This window comes from Liolophura sinensis, chromosome 5 (genome assembly GCF_032854445.1).
Source record: "Liolophura sinensis isolate JHLJ2023 chromosome 5, CUHK_Ljap_v2, whole genome shotgun sequence".
NCBI lineage: Eukaryota > Metazoa > Mollusca > Polyplacophora > Chitonida > Chitonidae > Liolophura > Liolophura sinensis.
In genome coordinates, this window is record NC_088299.1 from 13,396,780 (window position 1) to 13,416,723 (window position 19,944).

The following is a 19,944-nucleotide window of genomic DNA, read 5'->3' on the forward strand; positions in this document are numbered from 1 at the left end:
CCTACACCGCCGTCTTATAAGTGAAAGGGCATACTTATAACACCTCTGTGGCCGAGGTGTTCAGGGCGCTAGTGCGGTGCAATGATTTATTTATGTGATTGTTGTTTTACGCCGTACTAAAGAACATTTCACTTATACGACAGCGGCCAGCATTATGGTGGGAGGAAACCGGGCAGAACCGGGGCAAACCCAGGGATCATTCGCAAGTTACTGCAAAGACCTTCCCACGTACGACCGGAGAGGAAGTCGACATGAGCTGGAGCGGTGCAATGACCCAGGAGCCTCTCACCAATAAGGTTATGTCCAGCTCATATTGGCTTCCTCTCTGGCCGTACGTGGGAAGGTCTGTCAGCAGTCTGTAGATGGTCGCTGGTTTCCCTCGGACTGTGCTCAATTTCCTGCTGGCAACCATCGTATAAGTGAAATGCTCTTGAGTAAATAAGAAAATATAACTGAAAAATTCTTGAGCACAGCGTTAAACACCAACCAATCATTTAGTCTATCCGTCAATCAATAGGCGACGACCAACTTGATTTTACTGACACCACCGTGTGGAAGAAATTAAACCATGAAATTAAAAATGTACCAATTCTCTAACAGTAAAAGAAGGGCAGTACCCTGCATTTCTGTCCTCTCTAGCTATGTTAAATGTGATAACAACACAGTAGTTCAATAGTCCAATAAATTGCGATAAACATCACTGCAATTCTGCTTAGGTCATGGTGAATTGTGTGACCATTTGTCAGTGTCACACTGTCGTCGCAGATCTGCATTTACCCTCTATGCTCTACGATTTAAATCATATTAACATAAAGAGACACCTTTTTTTTCTATTACTGTAAGGTGTATATAATTCAAGCATATTCTGAAGACATTATTCTGTGTAGACTTTTTGTGAGGCCTTGAAGAAATTTAAAAATGTGCATAAATTGCACTGAAAGTTGCCGTTAGCGAAAAGGTTGAGGAATTAGGTTAGTGTCAACAACATGAATGTGAAGCGTTGGCCTGGATTTGGGTTAACTGAGGGTTTATAAATAGAGGCAGAGCGTGGCTGGTTGGAATAGACTTAGCTAGGCACACATCTACCTACCACCTACTACACCACATCTTTTACCTTACCTGCGAGAATGGGGAGTCCTGACGATGCACCTGTGAGGAAATATATGGACGACCCAGACATTGAGTGGAAGGTCGGAAAGCCAGATTACACAGCTGTAAATGCAAAGTATATGAAAGAGAAGCTTAATAAGCACAAAGCAGATTCGGTGGAAAAGTTGGTGGAAAACCTAGTGAAAACCTGGGAAATGGAAAGTTCCCATAAAGGCAACCCAAAGGTAAGATTTATCTATTTCAAAGGATATTCTTTATGAAAGTGACAATTTTACGCTTTGAAATGTTTAGTCTTGCTGAAGATCAGCAAAAATGATGTATGTTTTCTATAGGGTTAAAAATGCTTGAATCATCAACAGAAAGCCGACATTCTGACACTGTGATAGAGACAAGTAGCAAAATGACAAATTTCGCTGTGTACTGTGATATAGACAAGTAAAAAAATGGCAAATTTTGCTGTGGAGCATAGAAATCTAACACCTTCGTTGTTCAAATCTTTGCTGACATATGTTAGAGTCTCAAATACATGGCACGGCTAAAGGAATGTAGGGCAATATACAGTCATGAATTACATGTAGCAGGCGATTTTACACAGGACATAAGTGACCCAGAAACCTGGTGAGACAGACTATGGAAGATGGATGAGGCCACTCGTGTTTTTGGTTTTGCCAACTCTCGTCTTCTCGACCCCCGCATATTAATAGACGTGAATTAAAAACGCAAGTGACTGCAACCGGTGTACCGATATAGGACAATATTGGCACAAGCCTAGAGAGTAAAACCAGAAGCGATGACAGCGTGATAGCTGTCAAATGGTTACACTTAACCGGTGAAATACGGTCTCTTGCCAGTTTACTTCAGTCAGGGTTTTCTTCTAACTGTTTAAGTAAAAGAAAGCTAAAATATAGAGGGTCATCATAAAGACAAGTGAAAACTTTGCGTAAAGATACTTTTTTTATTTTGTTAGATTTTTTGAACAGTGTTAACAGGCATTCAAATATTTGAATTCTATGGTTGGCTTTAGGAGCCATTCTGACGGTATCTACGAACTCTGACGTTAGATCACTTTTTTCCTGATATATAATAGAAGGAAGAAATCTCTGTGTACATTATTTCAGTAATCTTTTAGTCATGATAAAAAAGAGTTATTCCAACACTCAGGGTGGTGATTAGGCTTGGATAAACTTCCTGTTACTAAACTCTGAAAGTATGATCCATAAACCCCACCTTGGAATTAAAATTTTTGGTTTTAGATTTTTGTAAAGAGAGATAAAGGCGCCCAAACGTTTGAAGTGGTCTATTATATTTTAGGTATTTTCCTTTCATGTAAATGCATAAAAAGTAGTAATTTACACGCCCCTCCTGTCAGATTCCTGATTTGTGTTGAAAATTTATTCTATAATTTATTATTTGTGGGAGTATATATACGAGAACAGAATCTCTTTCATACCCTAACAGAAATTGTGATTTCATCCACCAGTTAGATTTGTTAAATCTGGTTCACGATATTCACCAAAAAGTACTGGAAAGATGCTGCTAACTTACAGTAAATGTTTCACATATACAAGATGACCTAAGGTATATTGACTTGATTTAGTGATCTTTTACACTGCGTAAGTAACAGTCAGTAAACATATAGATGTTCAGGTACGGGTATATCCTACTCTCCTCCCAAATAGCTGAACGTTAGAGCTAAGTCATTACTTTACTAAAGCAAAAAAAGTTTAGCAAGTTATATGCAAATCTTTACATTACAAAAGTAAACGTATATTTCATCTGAAGTGAAACATTTAATGGAAAACAGATGCACCCTTTTCAGTAAACGTTTACGGAAAAATCGTAACAGTTCTTAGTTAAGTCTGGTATTGGTGTATGGTCAACGAACTATCCCGTTTAAAAATCATACCATTTTCATTTTTGTGAGTTGCTTGACCGAGATATCACAGGTCCAAATAAGTCAAATTGAGAAAATGTGAAGGGTCGCCATATTTTTAGATTTAGCGAACTGACGCGAGTTATTTCAGTATAACCCGAGAACGCAGTTATTTTCGCGACCACTGTTTTACCGTTCAGTCATATGAGCCTGGAGTATAATGACGCGACATGGTGTTTTCCCTTAACATGGCGCACCCCATGGCTTCGTAAAAATGCTGGATTAAAAGTTGGTTTATAGATTTACCAATGACGTTAGAACAGCATGTCTGTGACCATTTAGGTCTCTTTCCACCCGTCTTTCGAAGTAAGTAAGGTTAAATTATTTCTTGTCTTTTCTTTTAAAGTGGACGCAAAGATTTCAGTAAGGCCCGTTCTGTCACATCACGTGTGGCACAGGTCTGGGGATATCACAGTTCATACGTGGGCCTATATTGTGAATCAAGACACCTACAATTTAAATGTTTTGCTCTGTAAGGTTTCAAATTTCTACAGTAATTCTTTACTGCAAAACAATATAAAAACCGTAATTTAAGGTCTTTCCAGTTCTGACTTTGGCTTTTCAAGCCCTTGCAATTTTTGACTTCTGCCAGCCCAGGCCCGTATTTTATCACCACTATGACATTCCGTTTACCATTACACCTTTAGCCTGTCCTAAGATTTGGTATATACACCGAATCGCAAGTCATTCAGGTTTTAAATTAAGATGTGAAAACCAGGTCAACAATAATCCAGACGTTGAATCGATAACTCAAACAAACAACCACCATGGTTCATATACTCGAACCTCCGACAAGATACGTGCTTGTTGTTTTAATGTTCTAGGTGGATTCTTGCCATGCAGGTGACTTTTGTTTGGAATTTCTTTAATATTCGTTTGTTCTGTTTTTGATTTATTTTTACCTTCAATTATGTTGACACCTTGCCACATGTGTCTCACAAATGAGGTCGGTGTGAGTTCAATTCCAGCTCATGCTGGCTTCGTCTCTGATCGTACGTGGGAAGGTCTGTTAGCAACCTGCAGATGATTGTGGGCTTCCCTAGAGCTCTGGCCGGTTACCTGCCTCCATAAAACTTGCCTAAGTGAAGGATTATTGAGTACGGCGTATTCGGGTAATTAAATAAATAGAGACCTTTAGAAGTTACAAGTACACACTTGTAACTTGTAACTTCAGTCTTGCATTAGATTATCTATTCTAACTGTTCTAAAAGTCTAACTAAAGTCTGTATTAAATAAATAGATTTTTGTTAACTGCATGCATATCTTTCAAACCTTGACGAAAGTCCGAATATAAACGCAACAGACGCACCTTTTACTTGTCACTATCAAATGTTCCAAAGGCTGGATTATTGTTTCCCGAATATAACATTTCTATTGACCGGATAAGTTGAGGATTGAGTGGTATGTCACACGCTAGGGCAAACTCGAATTGTAAATGAAATTTTGGATCGTGGATGAGACAGGGCCCCTGCTCCGCATGAAGTACTTTGTCTGGCTACCTCTGCTGTGTTCATCTTGGAACACAGTCTTCTACGGCGACAATAATAAAATCATGAAAATGTGACACACATTTCTCCGCATCAAGAATGTCTTTAAGAATTCATCAATGTATAAGCGTGGAGGGACTTGCGAAATCATTAAAATCTGTCTTTATTGAAATTGTAAAAACATAGTTGTTCGACGTATAAGTGGAGAGGTACATACGTCGTTCACGTACAATAAGTTTGCGTACGTGCGACACAATCAGGCCCCTTACACCATACACCCACACTATCTGTGTTACAAAAAAAACAACCTGCTCAGACCTGTTCATTACACCTCGTGTCTAATTCTTCACGCTTTGGTAAGTGTTTACTGGCATACAAATCTATTTAACCGGATTTGTCAGCGGCCCGTGCATAGACCACATTGTGGTTTGTTTCACGATTTCTTAAGAAACACACTCCAGAACTGCATACCACTCCAACGGTTTAAAACCCCCGCAAGTCAAGAGAAAATCGCTCGTTTATGCAAGTTTGTGAATTAGGCTATGTCACTGGGCGGTGGCCTAAGAGTAATAAACGCCGACGAGGTATCTTTTTAGCTGACCTAGCTCACGGGGTACCTTTTCTCGGATGAAAGGCGAACTGACCATTTTTCTCTCACAACGACTGAGTACTACGTTAAAGCATGAGCTGCACAGCTTGGACTGGAATTACTTTAGGTAGAAAGATATACCATTCTATCTATAAAATGTCGGCCACTGTTTCAAGCTCAGCGCGTGTCCAAACAACCTCATCACGCATCAGTGAAAACTCCCTGTATTTCCTGTTGGCTAATCAGTTCTCTCTACACTCAAAAAATTAATCTGTAAAATTTAACACACACTCTGTTCTGCGAGTGATGCTAGAATATACTTTGTTATTGCAGCAGATTATTCTGTAAATACAATCCACACATTCTGTTAATTCAACATAACGATTCTATTAGATTAACAGAATATTATGTCAAATGTGAAAACAATATTACCTTCTCATAACAGAATACATTCTAGCATCACTCAGATAACAATCTTTCTTTTAAACTTACCAGATTCATTTTAAAGTGTAACTACATGTATATCTCTATAACATCTGTTTCATTCTTCCTAGTTTGGCTTTGATAAATGTTCACCTGGTCTACAAAGCCACAGTTATGTTAAATTATGGCCACAGTCAACGGTCGATATGAAAAGTAACACGTTATCCAAGAAGCTTAGGCAACGGGGTGAAATGAGCAACATTCTTGTCTTTGAACTACATAAAGCCTTAGTCAACATGAAGATATTTGAACTGCCGACACTCCAGTCTTATCCGCAGGCGTCATTCAGTTTTCATGACGGCAATCATCTTGACCTAAGACGGGAACAATATGGGGTTTCAAGGATTTTGATTAGCGGGGGTGGGGGGTGTCAACTATCCAAGCTCACAAGGTGAGGGGCCAAAGGCTCCATTGACCCGAAGGCTCTTGTGGTCCTTAGACAGCTTTGAACGAAACTCGATCTTTCCTCGGCCACAAACATAACAATGAGTGCAACCTTAGGATGTATGCCGACATCTCACATTTTAATACAGCTGTGATGGTCATTTTTTTTACCAAGTGCACTGACAAGAGATGTGCTGAAAACTGATCTTAGATCCAAAGCACACATGTAAATCCGTCCAAGATTATCAAAGACAGCGTGAGGACAGCCTGAACGACCATTGTACTGTACATGTATCCTTCACTCACAAAGGCCTGTGTTATATTTTTTAGATAAAAATTGACCTCACCTGACCCGACCAGTGGTCATCACATTTGGGTTATTCTTATCGGAAGATACACTAAACAAAATATCTGCAGACAAATTTGACATTTTCCCACGTGCAACACACGTGCATGGCTCTTGTTTTTATATATCCGGGCCTCCTTATTCTAATGCCTTCGCGCGATCTTAGAGGCCTTCCAGACTCGCCTGTGTAAGAATGCTTAATGTTTGACTCTCAGTTTTATAGGAATCCACCAGACTCGTAACATACAATCATGCTTATGTTTAATACTAATGCATGTACATAAGCATGATTATGTTTGATACTTAACATTGTTCATATATAAACATGCCTATACTAGGCACTTAATGATGTGTACACATAAACATGCTTATGTTTAGCACTTGACGCTGTGTTTATATAAACATTGTTTATGTTTGACACATAATATTATGCATATATAAGCATGTTTATTATAAAACTTGATATTGTGCAAATATAAGCGTGTTAAATGTTTCACACTTAATGTTGTGCGAATATAAACATGTTTAACATGCTTAACGTACGTAATGTTTACGTATATGTGCAGCTGCATGCTTAATGTTCGTCTCTATAATGCTATACATATATAAAACATGCTTAATGCGGGGCACTTAATGTTGTACATATATAAGCATGCTTAATGTTTTCCTCAGTGTTGTACATATATAAGCATACTTAGTGTTTGTCTCATAATGCTGTTAATATATAACCATGCTTAATGTTTGTCTCATAATGCTGTACATACATAAGCATTGATAATGCTTGTCTCATAATGTTGTACATATATGAGCACGCTTAATGTTTTCCATATATAAACGTACGTAATGCTTGTTTCTTAATGTCTACATATATGAACTTAATGCTGTTTGAGCACCCGTCTGGAACACGTAGTTAAATGGCCAGCCGGGCCAGGGTTAAACATTCAGAATTGCAATTTCATACAGCTGTATAGATGTAATTCCATGGCGTAGCACACGGCCTACAGGAGATAGCCATAAATGGAAGTTCTTCATCTGGTGTCCGTGTAGCGTGATTATAGGTGGGGTTCGTGTCACCGGCACGCCATTCCGATGAGGCAGCATTGTAAACATCCAGGGACACGTGATCGGCCTTCTGCAATGAGACACCATCATAGCATGACCGGAATAATGTTCAATGCGGTACTTAAACCACGTACGAGCAAACAAAATGTATGCCGAAGACAAGTCTAATTCAAGGCACTTATCCTCATTTGCAAGACAACCATAGAAGTGTAGCGTCCAGTACACAGATGCTTATTATACTCGTATATGTAGAAATCCACACGCAGGAATGTCTGTCTACATAGATGCACTCGTGGATCATGTGTATGTTGATAAATACGGAATTCAATAGGATTTTGTGGTCTGAATTTGTAAAGACATCGAGCACGGTTTTGTTAAGTTTTCAGCGAGTGTATGTAGATTGTAGTGTACAGCCTGGATATGCACATACTGGGCGGCCGACAAAAAAATGCCTCATAATATCGAAAGTGCAGTTGGCTCCATTCAAACACCATATTATTTACTTTCAGGGAAATGTATAGGAAAAAGTCATTATCACACACACACCATTGAAAACTGTATCTTAAAATATCTTCGCTTTTTTTTTTACAAAAGTTTCTTGAATAGAATTAAACGCGTATAAAATTTAAATAACGTGCGCTTTATAAACGATATTTATATTGTTCGTCGTTACAAATTAAGGTGCTTGGATTTCATTCGCAATGACACGCGAGGTGCGGGTTCTAATCCGCCTTGGGCAGATAATTTTTTAGATTTTGTTGATTTCCCCGCCCTCGCTGTTGGGCTGGGTAAATGGCGGTGGTCGGCTCAGTTTAAGAGTCGTTTAATAGGCTACTTGTTTCCCACAAGTATGGTGCACATATCTGTACGTCCACACGTGACAAAGTTCGTCGGTAACCTGCCGAAGGCTAGTGGTTTACCCCAGGCAATCGGAACCCCCAATACTCACTCTTGGTATAAATGAAAGAATCATGGCTTTAAAAAAGAATCAAATAAGTTACATTGTTGGGCTTCTTATTTTTCATTCTTTTTTTTTTTTTTACCTGAACTTAGCAAAGAGTGCTGAACGGCCCCAAAACTGGGTAGTGGTGTGTTCTGTGCACACGGCAATTTCATGTCCGTACCACCTGGTCTATTTATTTATTTATTTGATTGGTGTTTTATGCCGTACTTAAGAATATTTCACTTACACGACGGCGGCCAGCATTATGGTGGGTGGGAAACCGGGCACAGCCCGGGGGAAACCCACGACCATCCGCAGGTTGGTGATAGACCTTCCCACGTACGGCCGGAGAGGAAGCCAGCATGAGCTGGACTTGAACTCACAGCGACCGCATTGGTGATACACTCCTGGGTCATTACACTGCACTAGCGCGCTAACCAACTGAGCCACGGAGGCCCCCCACCTGGTATAGAGCCACGTGATACAACGCAGTAATAACCTGCACTGTGCTGCACAACAGTTGAACGGTGATGAGTGGCAGATTCCTGATACTGTACATGTTATCACCACTGGTCGCTTGTGAGCCAGACTCCGTACCGTGCGATAGCCATATACACTTACCGTGTCGTGCAGGCTGTTGTGCTGTAGTACAATACTTAAAATCCTGCATGCGGTACAGTGTGGTGAGCTTTCGGATTAATACCATGCGTTAACCGCGCGGAGAAGTGCGGTGAAGGTTTTATATTGTCTACGTTCAGCTATGAGCAAAATTATTATGAAGTAGTTTACATAATGTGCATTATGGCGGTAAATGCCTGGTTAAGAGCAAAAAAGCCATTTTCTTGACGCGATGGACGCCTAAAACTTGATCAGAACGGTACAGACGCCCATTTTAAGACTGAACTTTTTGAAAGCATATATAAGAAGTAAAAGCATTTTATATTCAGATTTCAGTGGTGTGTTTTTAGACGATAACTTTCATTTTGTTTTTTCTTTTAAATTAAAATGCGTTGTATATCATGAAGTTCGCTGAAGACTACTTCCCTTCCATCAATATGATAACATAACTGTGGCATCAACATGATAACAACTGTATTATCAATATGATAACATCTCTGTCACATAAATATGATAACATCTCTTTCACATCAATATGATAACATAACTGTGGCATCAACATGATAACAACTGTATTATCAACATGATAACATCTCTGTCACATAAATATGATAACATCTCTGTCACATAAATATGATAACATCACTGTCACATAAATATGATAACATCACTGTCACATCAATATAATAACACCAATATCCTTCAGTGGGCCTCCAGTGACCTACTGGTTAGAATGCCAGTGCGGCGCAATGCCCCCGGAGCCTGTCACCAATGAGGTCGTACCGGCCCAGATAACAAAGTTGGTAGAGCGTCCGCTTCGGGACCGGTAGATCCAGGATCAAGTCACACCTAAGACTTTAAAAGAGGAAGTTGTAACTTGCTCGCTTGGCGTTCAGCATGAAGGGCATAGTGCAACGACTGGTTGACCCGTATCAGTATAATGGCTCGGGCGGGGCGGCTCAGTGAAGCAGCACTAAATAAAAGAGCGGTGGAAATCCGTCCTGCTACAAGGAGGCACATTACATGTACATGCACCCTAATGATTCCTTCGTCGTCATATGACTGAAAAATTGTTGAGTACGACGTTAAACCCACTCACTTATCACTTAAAGCACTTAAAGCACTCACTCACCCAATGAGGTCGCTATGAGTTCAAAACCAGCTCATGCTGACTAGCTCTCTGGTCGTACGTACGAAGGTCTGATAGCAACCTTCTTGTGGTCGTGGGTTTCTGCCATGTTTCCTGACAACCTGGGAGCCGTCGCATAAGTGATATATTCTTGAGTATGGTGTAAAACACCAATCTAAGAAATAACTAAATGTTATTAAAAGGATTGCATTGTTACCGCCAGATTGTCGGTGTAGGTGTGACAGACAGTGTATGTGACACACAGTAGGCCTATATGTGCAGACTCATTGGGATAATATCCCATAACATACAGATAATTATCCCATAACATACAGATAATTATCCCATAACATACAGATAATTATCCCATAACATACAGATAATTATTACATATTTATATGCTCGGGTGAAGCCCTTTCCCCTGAGAAATCCACAAACACAAAACTCCTTGATCCTGATGCTGTTGCAAGACCATTTGAAACTATAGCAGTAAAACAACTTAAGACACGCGACTGAAATCACACCTACACGATCTGACAAGATCAGCAGATCTGCATGCATACCATGTGGTCGATATAGGCTCACTTGGTGGTTAAAGAGAGACAATTAAGTCCGTCTAATTATGCTTACACATGTCATCGTTTGAGATTCATTCTGTTCCATTTAGTTTGCCGATGCATGTGCCTTTGAGAAGATGGCTCATTCTATATCACCGTTACGTAACCTTACTCACGTATAGCCTTTTACAAAGGCAGCTTCGCAGGGCTCTAACATAACATATATAGATCATTGTATTATAATGTTATTATAGTCTTCAATTCATACCAGGAACATACACAATCTTTCAAATCGCATGAAAATCGAAATTTAGTAGATTTCCCCGTCTCACTGCTCCCACTCATGTGGTCTTATCTGTAGGTCACATGTGGGAGGGTTCGTTAGTAACAGGACGGTGAATTATCACCTGACACTTCAGTTTCCTCCATTCAAAATAGTAACCGCCTATCGCATGACTGAAAAATTCCTGAGTGTGGCGTAAACAACAAGCTGCTATTTATTTTTTGTAGGCACACAAAAAACACTTGTGTTGAAATCTAACACAACAACTTGTGTTATTTCATTCAATACGGAAATGCTTTACTACAACACAAACATGTGTTAAATAAATGTGAAGTACACATGTTTGTGTTGCGTTAAATCAGTGTGAAGTACACATGTTTGCGTTGTGTTAAATCAGTGTGAAGTACACATCTTTGCGCTGTGTTAAATCAATGTGAAATACACATCTTTGCGTTGTGTTAAATAAATGTGAAGTACACATGTTTGTGTTGTGTTAAATCAGTGTGAAGTACACATGTTTGCGTTGTGTTAAATCAGGGTGAAGTACACATCTTTGCGTTGTGTTAAATCAGTGTGAAGTACACATGTTTGCGTTGCGTTAAATCAGTGTGAAGTACACATGTTTGTGTTGCGTTAAATCAGTGTGAAGTACACATGTTTGTGTTGTGTTAAATCAGTGTGAAGTACACATGTTTGCGTTGTGTTAAATCAGTGTGAAGTACACATGTTTGTGTTGTGTTAAATCAGTGTGAAGTACACATGTTTGCGTTGTGTTAAATCAGTGTGAAGTACACATGTTTGCGTTGTGTTAAATCAGTGTGAAGTACACATGTTTGCGTTGTGTTAAATCAGTGTGAAGTACACATCTTTGCGTTGTGTTAAATCAGTGTGAAGTACACATGTTTGTGTTGTGTTAAATCAGTGTGAAGTACACATGTTTGCGTTGTGTTAAATCAGTGTGAAGTACACATCTTTGCGTTTTGTTAAATCAGTGTGAAATACACATATTTGCGTTGTGTTAAATCAGTGTGAAGCACCCATGTTTGCCTTGTGTTAAATCAATGCGAAGTACTCATGTTTGCGTTGTATTAAATCAACGTGAAGTACATATGCTTGTGTTACAAAAAGATCAAACAAACAAGACCACGTGTTCATTCAACAGAAGATAGAGTTGTCCAAGTATGACACAAGGCTTTTGTTGGAAACAACATAATTTTGTTATCATACAGCACAGGTGTTTTTTGTGTATGTGATTCATCTGGTGAAAGGATTTATTCTTATATATCATGTAGCCTATAAACGCCTCTTTTAAACATTTACTATTATAAATCCTGTATAAACGCTGCATTGACCGCTCGAATGTTGGTATAATGAAATATTTATAGCACATACAAGGAGTCCATCATGCTTGCATCTTCAACATGCTATGATTTCTTTCCTGTTTCCGTTCGTGTGTACGAAGTCTGATTTTTTTTTGTTTATGAAGATCTGGATGATGTAGATTTAGACGTCATCGATCGAAGTATACAATTAAACCGAGTCTACTTTCCTTTTTTTTGTTTAAAATTGTGCGTATGTCATTTCTATGAAAACTTTCTCTTCGAGTTGTATCTGACGCTTTTCAGTTTTAATCGGTAAAAATCAGAAACCGCGGGAAAAAAAAAAGAAACCACACTAAAAAAAACGAGAAACAGCGGGGGGGGGGGGGGGTGGATAAAGATTGACATCGTTATAAATATGTGTTGTGTACTTTTATAAGTGCACATTTTTCTGAACAACTCAGTAAGACTGTCTCAACTGAACAAAAAACAACAAAACTATACTGTAAGCTCGAAATATTTTAGCATTTACATATATACATGTACATTTGATGCATCCTGAGATCTGCCTGAAGTACAGACAGGCTTATTTCTATGTTAAATTTTGCTCCTTTCTTGCGTTTTTCTAGTATCGGATTCGGTTCTTGTTTCAGCGTTACTTTCAGAGGAACCTTGACTTATTTACCTTTCCGACAATGCTATTATCAGTTTCCACGAACACCATTTCTAATCAACTGACCATTGACACTTTTCCATCACGCGATCACAGGTGATTTGTGTGTAATTAACACTACTCAGGTGGTACACAATCTGATTAAAATCAGACCTTATGTACATGTGTCGCTCTTGTTGTTGCAGGTTGGGCGGCACAGTCCACCAGACCAGCATCGTGAAGTGACCAAAAAAGGTCAACACTGAACTCTCACTATTCCCTTATAATCCTTTTAATTTTATTCTTCAAAGAATTTAAGCTGCATACTGGTCCATATCCGGTCTATCTGTCAACAGGAATTGCCTGTAACTTTTCAATACAAACATACCATTAAGGCTATTATATATCAGGGTGTGTGATCAGGTGCCGTGTAGAGCGGCTTTCAGGGCACGCTCACGTTCACGTTTTGATGAGAACACACAGTAACATCGTCGTGTAGGTCCGATAGTTGCGTTTACATGCCAAATACTAATTCTGTAAAAAAAATAAAATAAATAACTACCGGTAACAACAACCGAAGTAAAATTGGACTACTTAGAAATGGTAAATATATTCCCTTGTTTTTTACGAAAGTTATTGGTGACAATATGCGGGAGTGTATATGTGTTCTTCAGCATTTCGTTAAACAACGGTCAAATAAATACATACATTAATGATGTAGGCCTACATGTTTGTGTGTTTGTGATGCCAGTTTAATGAGGAGGCGGCATATTTTTAAATCCCGTGAGGTGGCGCTAATGTGAAGCAGGACTTCGAGCCATTGTAACGTCTAAAATGGATGGTAGTGTAACGTGTACATCGTTATTATATATCGGTTTCTGTTGTAACGTCGCACTGTCTTTAATGTGACGTCATCATGATGAGCTGGAAACGGAACATTTGACGTCAGTAATATGACGTCAAGGTCCTGCTGCCTTGCGTTTGGCAGGTCTTCATTGATGGAACTGAACTGTGCTGGTCGTTACAGCACTCAAATCTCCTTCACGACTTTGACAAAGCAATTCAATATGGAAGCCAATATAGAGGCATCGCTACATCGCTATTTCGTTACCTCGCTTGGCTACCTCGTTACCTCGCTTTGCCACCTCAATATCTAGCTGCCTCGCCCTGTAAGAGACGAGTCGAGGTAGCGAGATGTCCTCTATCGGCTTGCATAGTCCAAATTTATGTACACCTACTCTTTTGCTTGATCCTGTAGTACTCAAGCATTTCGATGTATGTGTATTTATGAAACACTGAGGTTAAGCAGGCCTTCACAAGAACTGCAAAGGTTAGATACAGCAAAGCACGTGTACACGTCTCGCCTTGTAGCATTTGTTAGATCCTGTGTGTTGCGTCAGGATTATAATCAACGTCACAACTTAGGCCTATTAGGCCTACTGCAAAACCTGGTGTGTCAAGATTATTTCACCAAACGTCTTCACTCTTAGTTTTACAATGAAAATAATTCGTTTGTAAGTAAATGTGGAAAGAACGTCCGGAATCTGACGAGAATGCGCGCATATTCATCGTGCCGAGTTGGATAATATGAACAGTTGCAGTCCAGGCGTTGTTGAAATTCATATTTGGTGGTCGACAACTTACATACTATCATGATACACGATTTGAATACTGATTTAACTGGAATTTTTGCCAATTTGTGTAGCATCTCAGAGTTTTATAGCTGAAGGAGCTAAAGGGTAGGATTGTGATATGGAATCTTCTGCTATATCGTGTTGGTAGTCATATGATAAATCCCAAGTGTTATAAAAGCAATTTCTAAACCTATGTAATATAAGCTGTAGTAATATACCTCCCGCGAAACCTTCGCTGGCTCAGTTGACGAAAGCGTTCATCTCCACAGCTAGGCTTGGATTAATGAAGATGAAGGTGGTTAATTAAGTCTTAATACCAGTCTTGGCCTAATACAAAATTAATGGGGCTTTAGTCCACACTACAGTTAATGCCGAACTGAACTGCTAATACACTTGTGAACAACTTGGCCCTGGGTTTAATCGAACACATGCAGGCATCGCTGTGGTTTTATAGTCAGAATGTTTGTTACGTGCCCAGCATGGGATTGTATAGCATACTCCGGACACTCTGGTTTTCTCCACACATAAACGTGAAAACGCCGTCGCATATATAAATAAATAATTCCTGAATACGGCTTCAGGCACCCATCAAATAAAAGAAAACATTAATATGTCTACAATACTCTTCTCATTATTGTGACCACAAGAACATAAACCGATAAAGCCGAATTTAAACTTGTTTAAATCTTCCCCTGCGTTTTAACTCTATCAGGTGTTTTATTGAACATTTACGTTGTGTGTATTAACTACGTAACTGACAGCTACAATGAATGACAGCAATTAACTGCTCAAGTCAATGAGTCCGTCAAACTAACTGAACGGAAAAAAACGTACAACATTCATTAATCTGAAATCTTACAATAAACCAATAAATGTACAAATGTAAACTGTTTTCCCTTAATTCCTTTTCTATATTTTTTTTATTTCTTGAGGACTGGAACACTGTGGTCAAAGAAAAGTTCACTATCAGCGCTAATGGCGGATTTGTGGGCACGTTAAAGGACAATATAGAGATTGGCAATTACAACATCTTGATGAAGGATTCTCCACTGTATGACCCCAGCATCACGTGGGATCAGTCGCATGATATGTTCCGGCAGGCTTTTCCGGCAGGGTTTCCATGGGAACTAATAGAGCTCCATTCCGGTAAGTTTGCCAGACGACGCTACAACAGCTTTAGACTAAAGTGCAGATCTTTTCATCTTTATCTGAAAGTTTGATTCCTCAAGGCCAGTTCTGTCCAAGTTTGAAATACGATTTTAGAGCTTACTTTTGGGGCCCAGTAGTTAAAAGTAAGTCACCTCATAAATGTTGTATTAAGACGAACGTTGAAAATTTCAGCTCGCACTATCAAAAACTATAAGCATTGTAAAGGGGCTTTCAAGTTTGGCCTAAGTCAGATTGTGGAATCGGTCTCTGGTCCTCATGATCCTTAGATTTAACACCTGCAATCGGAAACCTTTCCGCCAAAAGAAATTCCGTCCAAAGCTGTGGAATCTATTGTTCATTCCTGCTTTTGCAATGACATTTTTGCGAGCAAACCGGTAACATATTACCCATGTATTGCAAGAGAACAATAATAAGCCCAGCTTGGACCCGAATCGCCATTGCGCAGGAAGACGTATCCCTTTGCCTCAAGAAAAAAACCCCATAAGCATGGTTTGATTAGCCATCGATTTTTCTCTTAAAAATACTGAATTTATGGTTCAAGAGGATTTAAAAATTAATATCTTTTTATCCCAAAACATGAATGTTGTGTGAGGCCACTGTTTGGTGACAATTTGTTTTCTATTTGATAACTTGCGAATTGCTAAACTTGCCATGAAATTCAACTTCGAACTGTGTGAAAGTTCATATATCTGACCAAAAAAGTATACGAGAGTTATTAATAACTTGCCAAGGGTTTTCCCTGAGCATTCTGGTTTCCCCCAAACTTAAATTTGACCGTCATCGTATATGCGAAAAATCTTTGAGTATTCAGTGTTTCATTATTGATTGTTTTAAGGCTGGTGAACACTGACTGTCACATGATGGTCTGCTTCACACATTCATAAGTTTATTTGAATTTGAATATATGTCCATACTCCAACCGAGCAGCGGCCGGACAGAAACCCACGACCATTCGCAGGCTGCTGGAGAACTTTCCCACGTACGGCCGGAAAGGAAGCCAGCATGAGCTGGACTTGAACTCACAGCGACTGCATTGATAAGAGGCTTCTGGGTTATTGCGCCGAACTGGCGAGCTAACCAACTCGGCCACGGAGCCGCCCTTGGGCTATATGGAATATTTTTTACAGTGTGTAGCTCAACTAAGGATTTGTATGTTTCTCAGGTGTATATCTGTGCGGTGCACTCACCTGGGCTCAACACTGTTTCATCCATTAAAACGTTCAAAATCAACGTCGTGATACATAAAATAAATATCCTTGTGTATGGTGGAAACCTTTAATAGCATATTATGCATACATCATGGTCATAACTGAGAAGTACATTACACTGACGTTATATGGGATAAATTAACTAAAGATAAACACAATCAATCTATCAACCAATCAAAGGCGAACACATTACTTATGAATATCAAACCTCTTCAATTATCAGAAGCTACATCGAAAAGCCACCGCAAATATTTGAAGGAGTTTTTCATCCTGAGTTTGATTTAAGTAATAAGTTCATCTTTTAAGCTTACACCAGTTCTAAGATTGTCCGCCAAGAAATTAACAATGAACTAATTGACATGTTTAAACCAACAGGCCCTCCAACCGTATCGTTCACCTGGCGTCACTGGGCACATTGGGAAGGCCCTTTCCTGGGCGTGGAACCCACAGGTGAGCTGATGGAGATGTACGGTAGCTGCATCGCTAAGACCAGTCCCGAGGGTAAACTGGAGAAGCTGGAAATCTACTTTGACCCCAATCAAGTATTAGCCAAGATGATGAAATTTAACGTTCGCGACGTCCCGAATTGCCCATATGCTAAGCTGAGAAATTGTTAACATTCAGATACTCCGCTGTGTGCTCGGCTACGTCCATGTTGTGACTTGTCGGTACATACATGCTGTGACTGTGTCGGCTACGTCCATATCGTGGCTGTGTCGACACCACAGTTAGCGAAACCATAACAACAATGATGGCATAGGACGCAAGAGGGCATGCGCTAGCGGGACATATATTGGAAACTTCGTCTTAACATTGTCTAACATCACTTTTTGTCATCTTTTTCTTGTCGCAGCTCAGTGATCCATTAACGTGAAGATATTTATAACACTGTATTGAAAGTTAAACTTGTAAGCCCTGATAAAATTTGGAAATGCTTTATTCGCGACTGTCAGAGACATGCTGATTACCTGAATTTTTGCGTATCCAGATCAATACCTTCATCTGTATGCACTAGAAATCATAATTCACTTCATACAAATATTTTCGTCAATCATACTGAAGAATTTATGATCGATTCTTTGTATATCGGTTTAAAAAATGTTATCTTTTGTCGTAAAAGTTTTGTGAGTGAAACGCTAATATCCCAACAGATTATTTTCATTATCATAAAGTAAAACGTACGGACAAGTTTTAAACATTCAGTTATTACTTGTGATATCCTTTTTTTTTTCTTTGTATTAATCTGTCAGAGCGTTATATACCTTGCGCACTGCCGAAGAACCCGCCCCATGTACAGAAGATTGTTCTCTAGACTACCGAGAAGTGTTGTACCTTTTTAAAATAAATAAAGCATTAGATTTACAAAAGAAATCAAAGTACAAGACTTAAATTTTCTTATTTTCAAAAATAAATCTCATACTCCCATAGATTTATATGTCATTATTACCAAAAGTATTTAGCTCTTTCCTAGAGGGCATGTGCCAATCTCTACGCTCGCTTTACTTCACTGCCACCACACCAGACAAGTTTGACTTTTGGAGCCTGAGCGACGAATGTAAGATAATATAGGTTAAAGCTTACCACTGATATCCTCGCGCGGACCAATAATCAGCGTTCATCAATAAAAGCTTTATCGAGGACAAATTACAGAAACTTAAAAATGTTAATAACTGCCTCCAAAAGTAATTTTGATTAATTTCGAAAATCTGAAATTTCACCATGAAGATCACGATTGTCTTTTTTTCACAATTTGTTTAATACAATGCATTTGAATATATTATTCCATGGTGGCCTTTTCTGACCACATGCAATGGGACCGGTGACGTCACATAATGTTTTTGCTACTTAACACTCATTAGATTGCTACATTTCATTATTCGAAATGCATATACATATAGATCCGTGAATGCATTCGCTGATTTGACCATGGAACGAATTATTTCAGGCAAAAAGCATAGATGTGACGTAATTGATACCTTCTGGGTTACAACAGTCCACAGTATAATCTGATCTTTTCTAGAAAAATTCCAAAAAAAGCTAATTTCAACATTATTCCTGGACGGTCTTTAATGTTCTTTCATTTGATATATAGGGCCTACTTCATTTTACATTGATCTTTGCTTTTAAAATAATATGATACATTGTCTCGTTCCTGTCACAACAGCGTGTAACCCCGGTAAGATGACAAGCTGCTAAATGGACAACGCTAACATACACAGAGAGAAAAAATTTGATCTAATTTAACTGAAAACTCTAAGTTATACAATTCAGCCAATTCAACAGCTCGGTAAAGTTGGCACAAGATTCCAACACAACATTCAGCACCATATTCGCCAGAATGCAGCTCTTGCAGCTGCGAATATGGAACTGAATGTTGTGTTGCAATATTGTGTCAACTTTACTTTGTAAAACAACATTCAGATGGTTATAGACACATCTTGTGCACGAACGTGACATTTATAATAGCATGCTATTTAAATAGTTAACAGTTCGTTCAAAGAGACATAAATTTCATTATTACTTAAAACATAAGATATATTTTGACATTTCGAACGAGTTTAGTGCCCAAAATACCTTTTGAAATGGGTATTCTTTTACCTATAGCCGGCCCTAGCAGTACATTTCTAACATGCAGTCAAAATCCTACAGGCTGTGAAGTAAATATGGATCAAATCAGCAACTGGCGACAGTGCCTAATGGCATTTCGTTTGCAACATAACTCAAACTGCACATGTATGTAAAGATGCATAGTTGTGGTCAGGAAACCAGTTGTCACGACAGATGCAGCGCAAGTAGCAGACGTTTAGTAATGGGTAATAAAGGATAGCAGCTTTTTTACTGTTTGTATTTAATGCCATTTTTAGACTGCCGCCAACATGCCTAGGTATCAAAAATGTCCTCTAAAATTCATTTTACGAGGAAGATACCTGACTGAAAGGTATCATTTTACAGATAAAAAACATACAGTGCAACTGGCAGACGCCCTGGAAAGGCGATAAAACGACAGCACGTTGTTCATTCGTAACATTCAACGCAA

General features: G+C 39.0%; 1 protein-coding gene across 1 annotated transcript; it reads left to right on the forward strand.

Moving 5' to 3' along the window:
* The first annotated feature begins 1,085 nt into the window (after window positions 1–1,085).
* LOC135466036 (uncharacterized) lies at window positions 1,086–18,228 on the forward strand. The gene is made up of 3 exons (XM_064743435.1): window positions 1,086–1,334; window positions 15,462–15,675; window positions 17,283–18,228. Exons 1-3 carry the CDS (start codon window positions 1,128–1,130, stop codon window positions 17,522–17,524), a joined length of 663 nt encoding a protein of 220 aa, XP_064599505.1. The 5' UTR covers window positions 1,086–1,127; the 3' UTR covers window positions 17,525–18,228.
* Window positions 18,229–19,944: the final 1,716 nt, after the last annotated feature.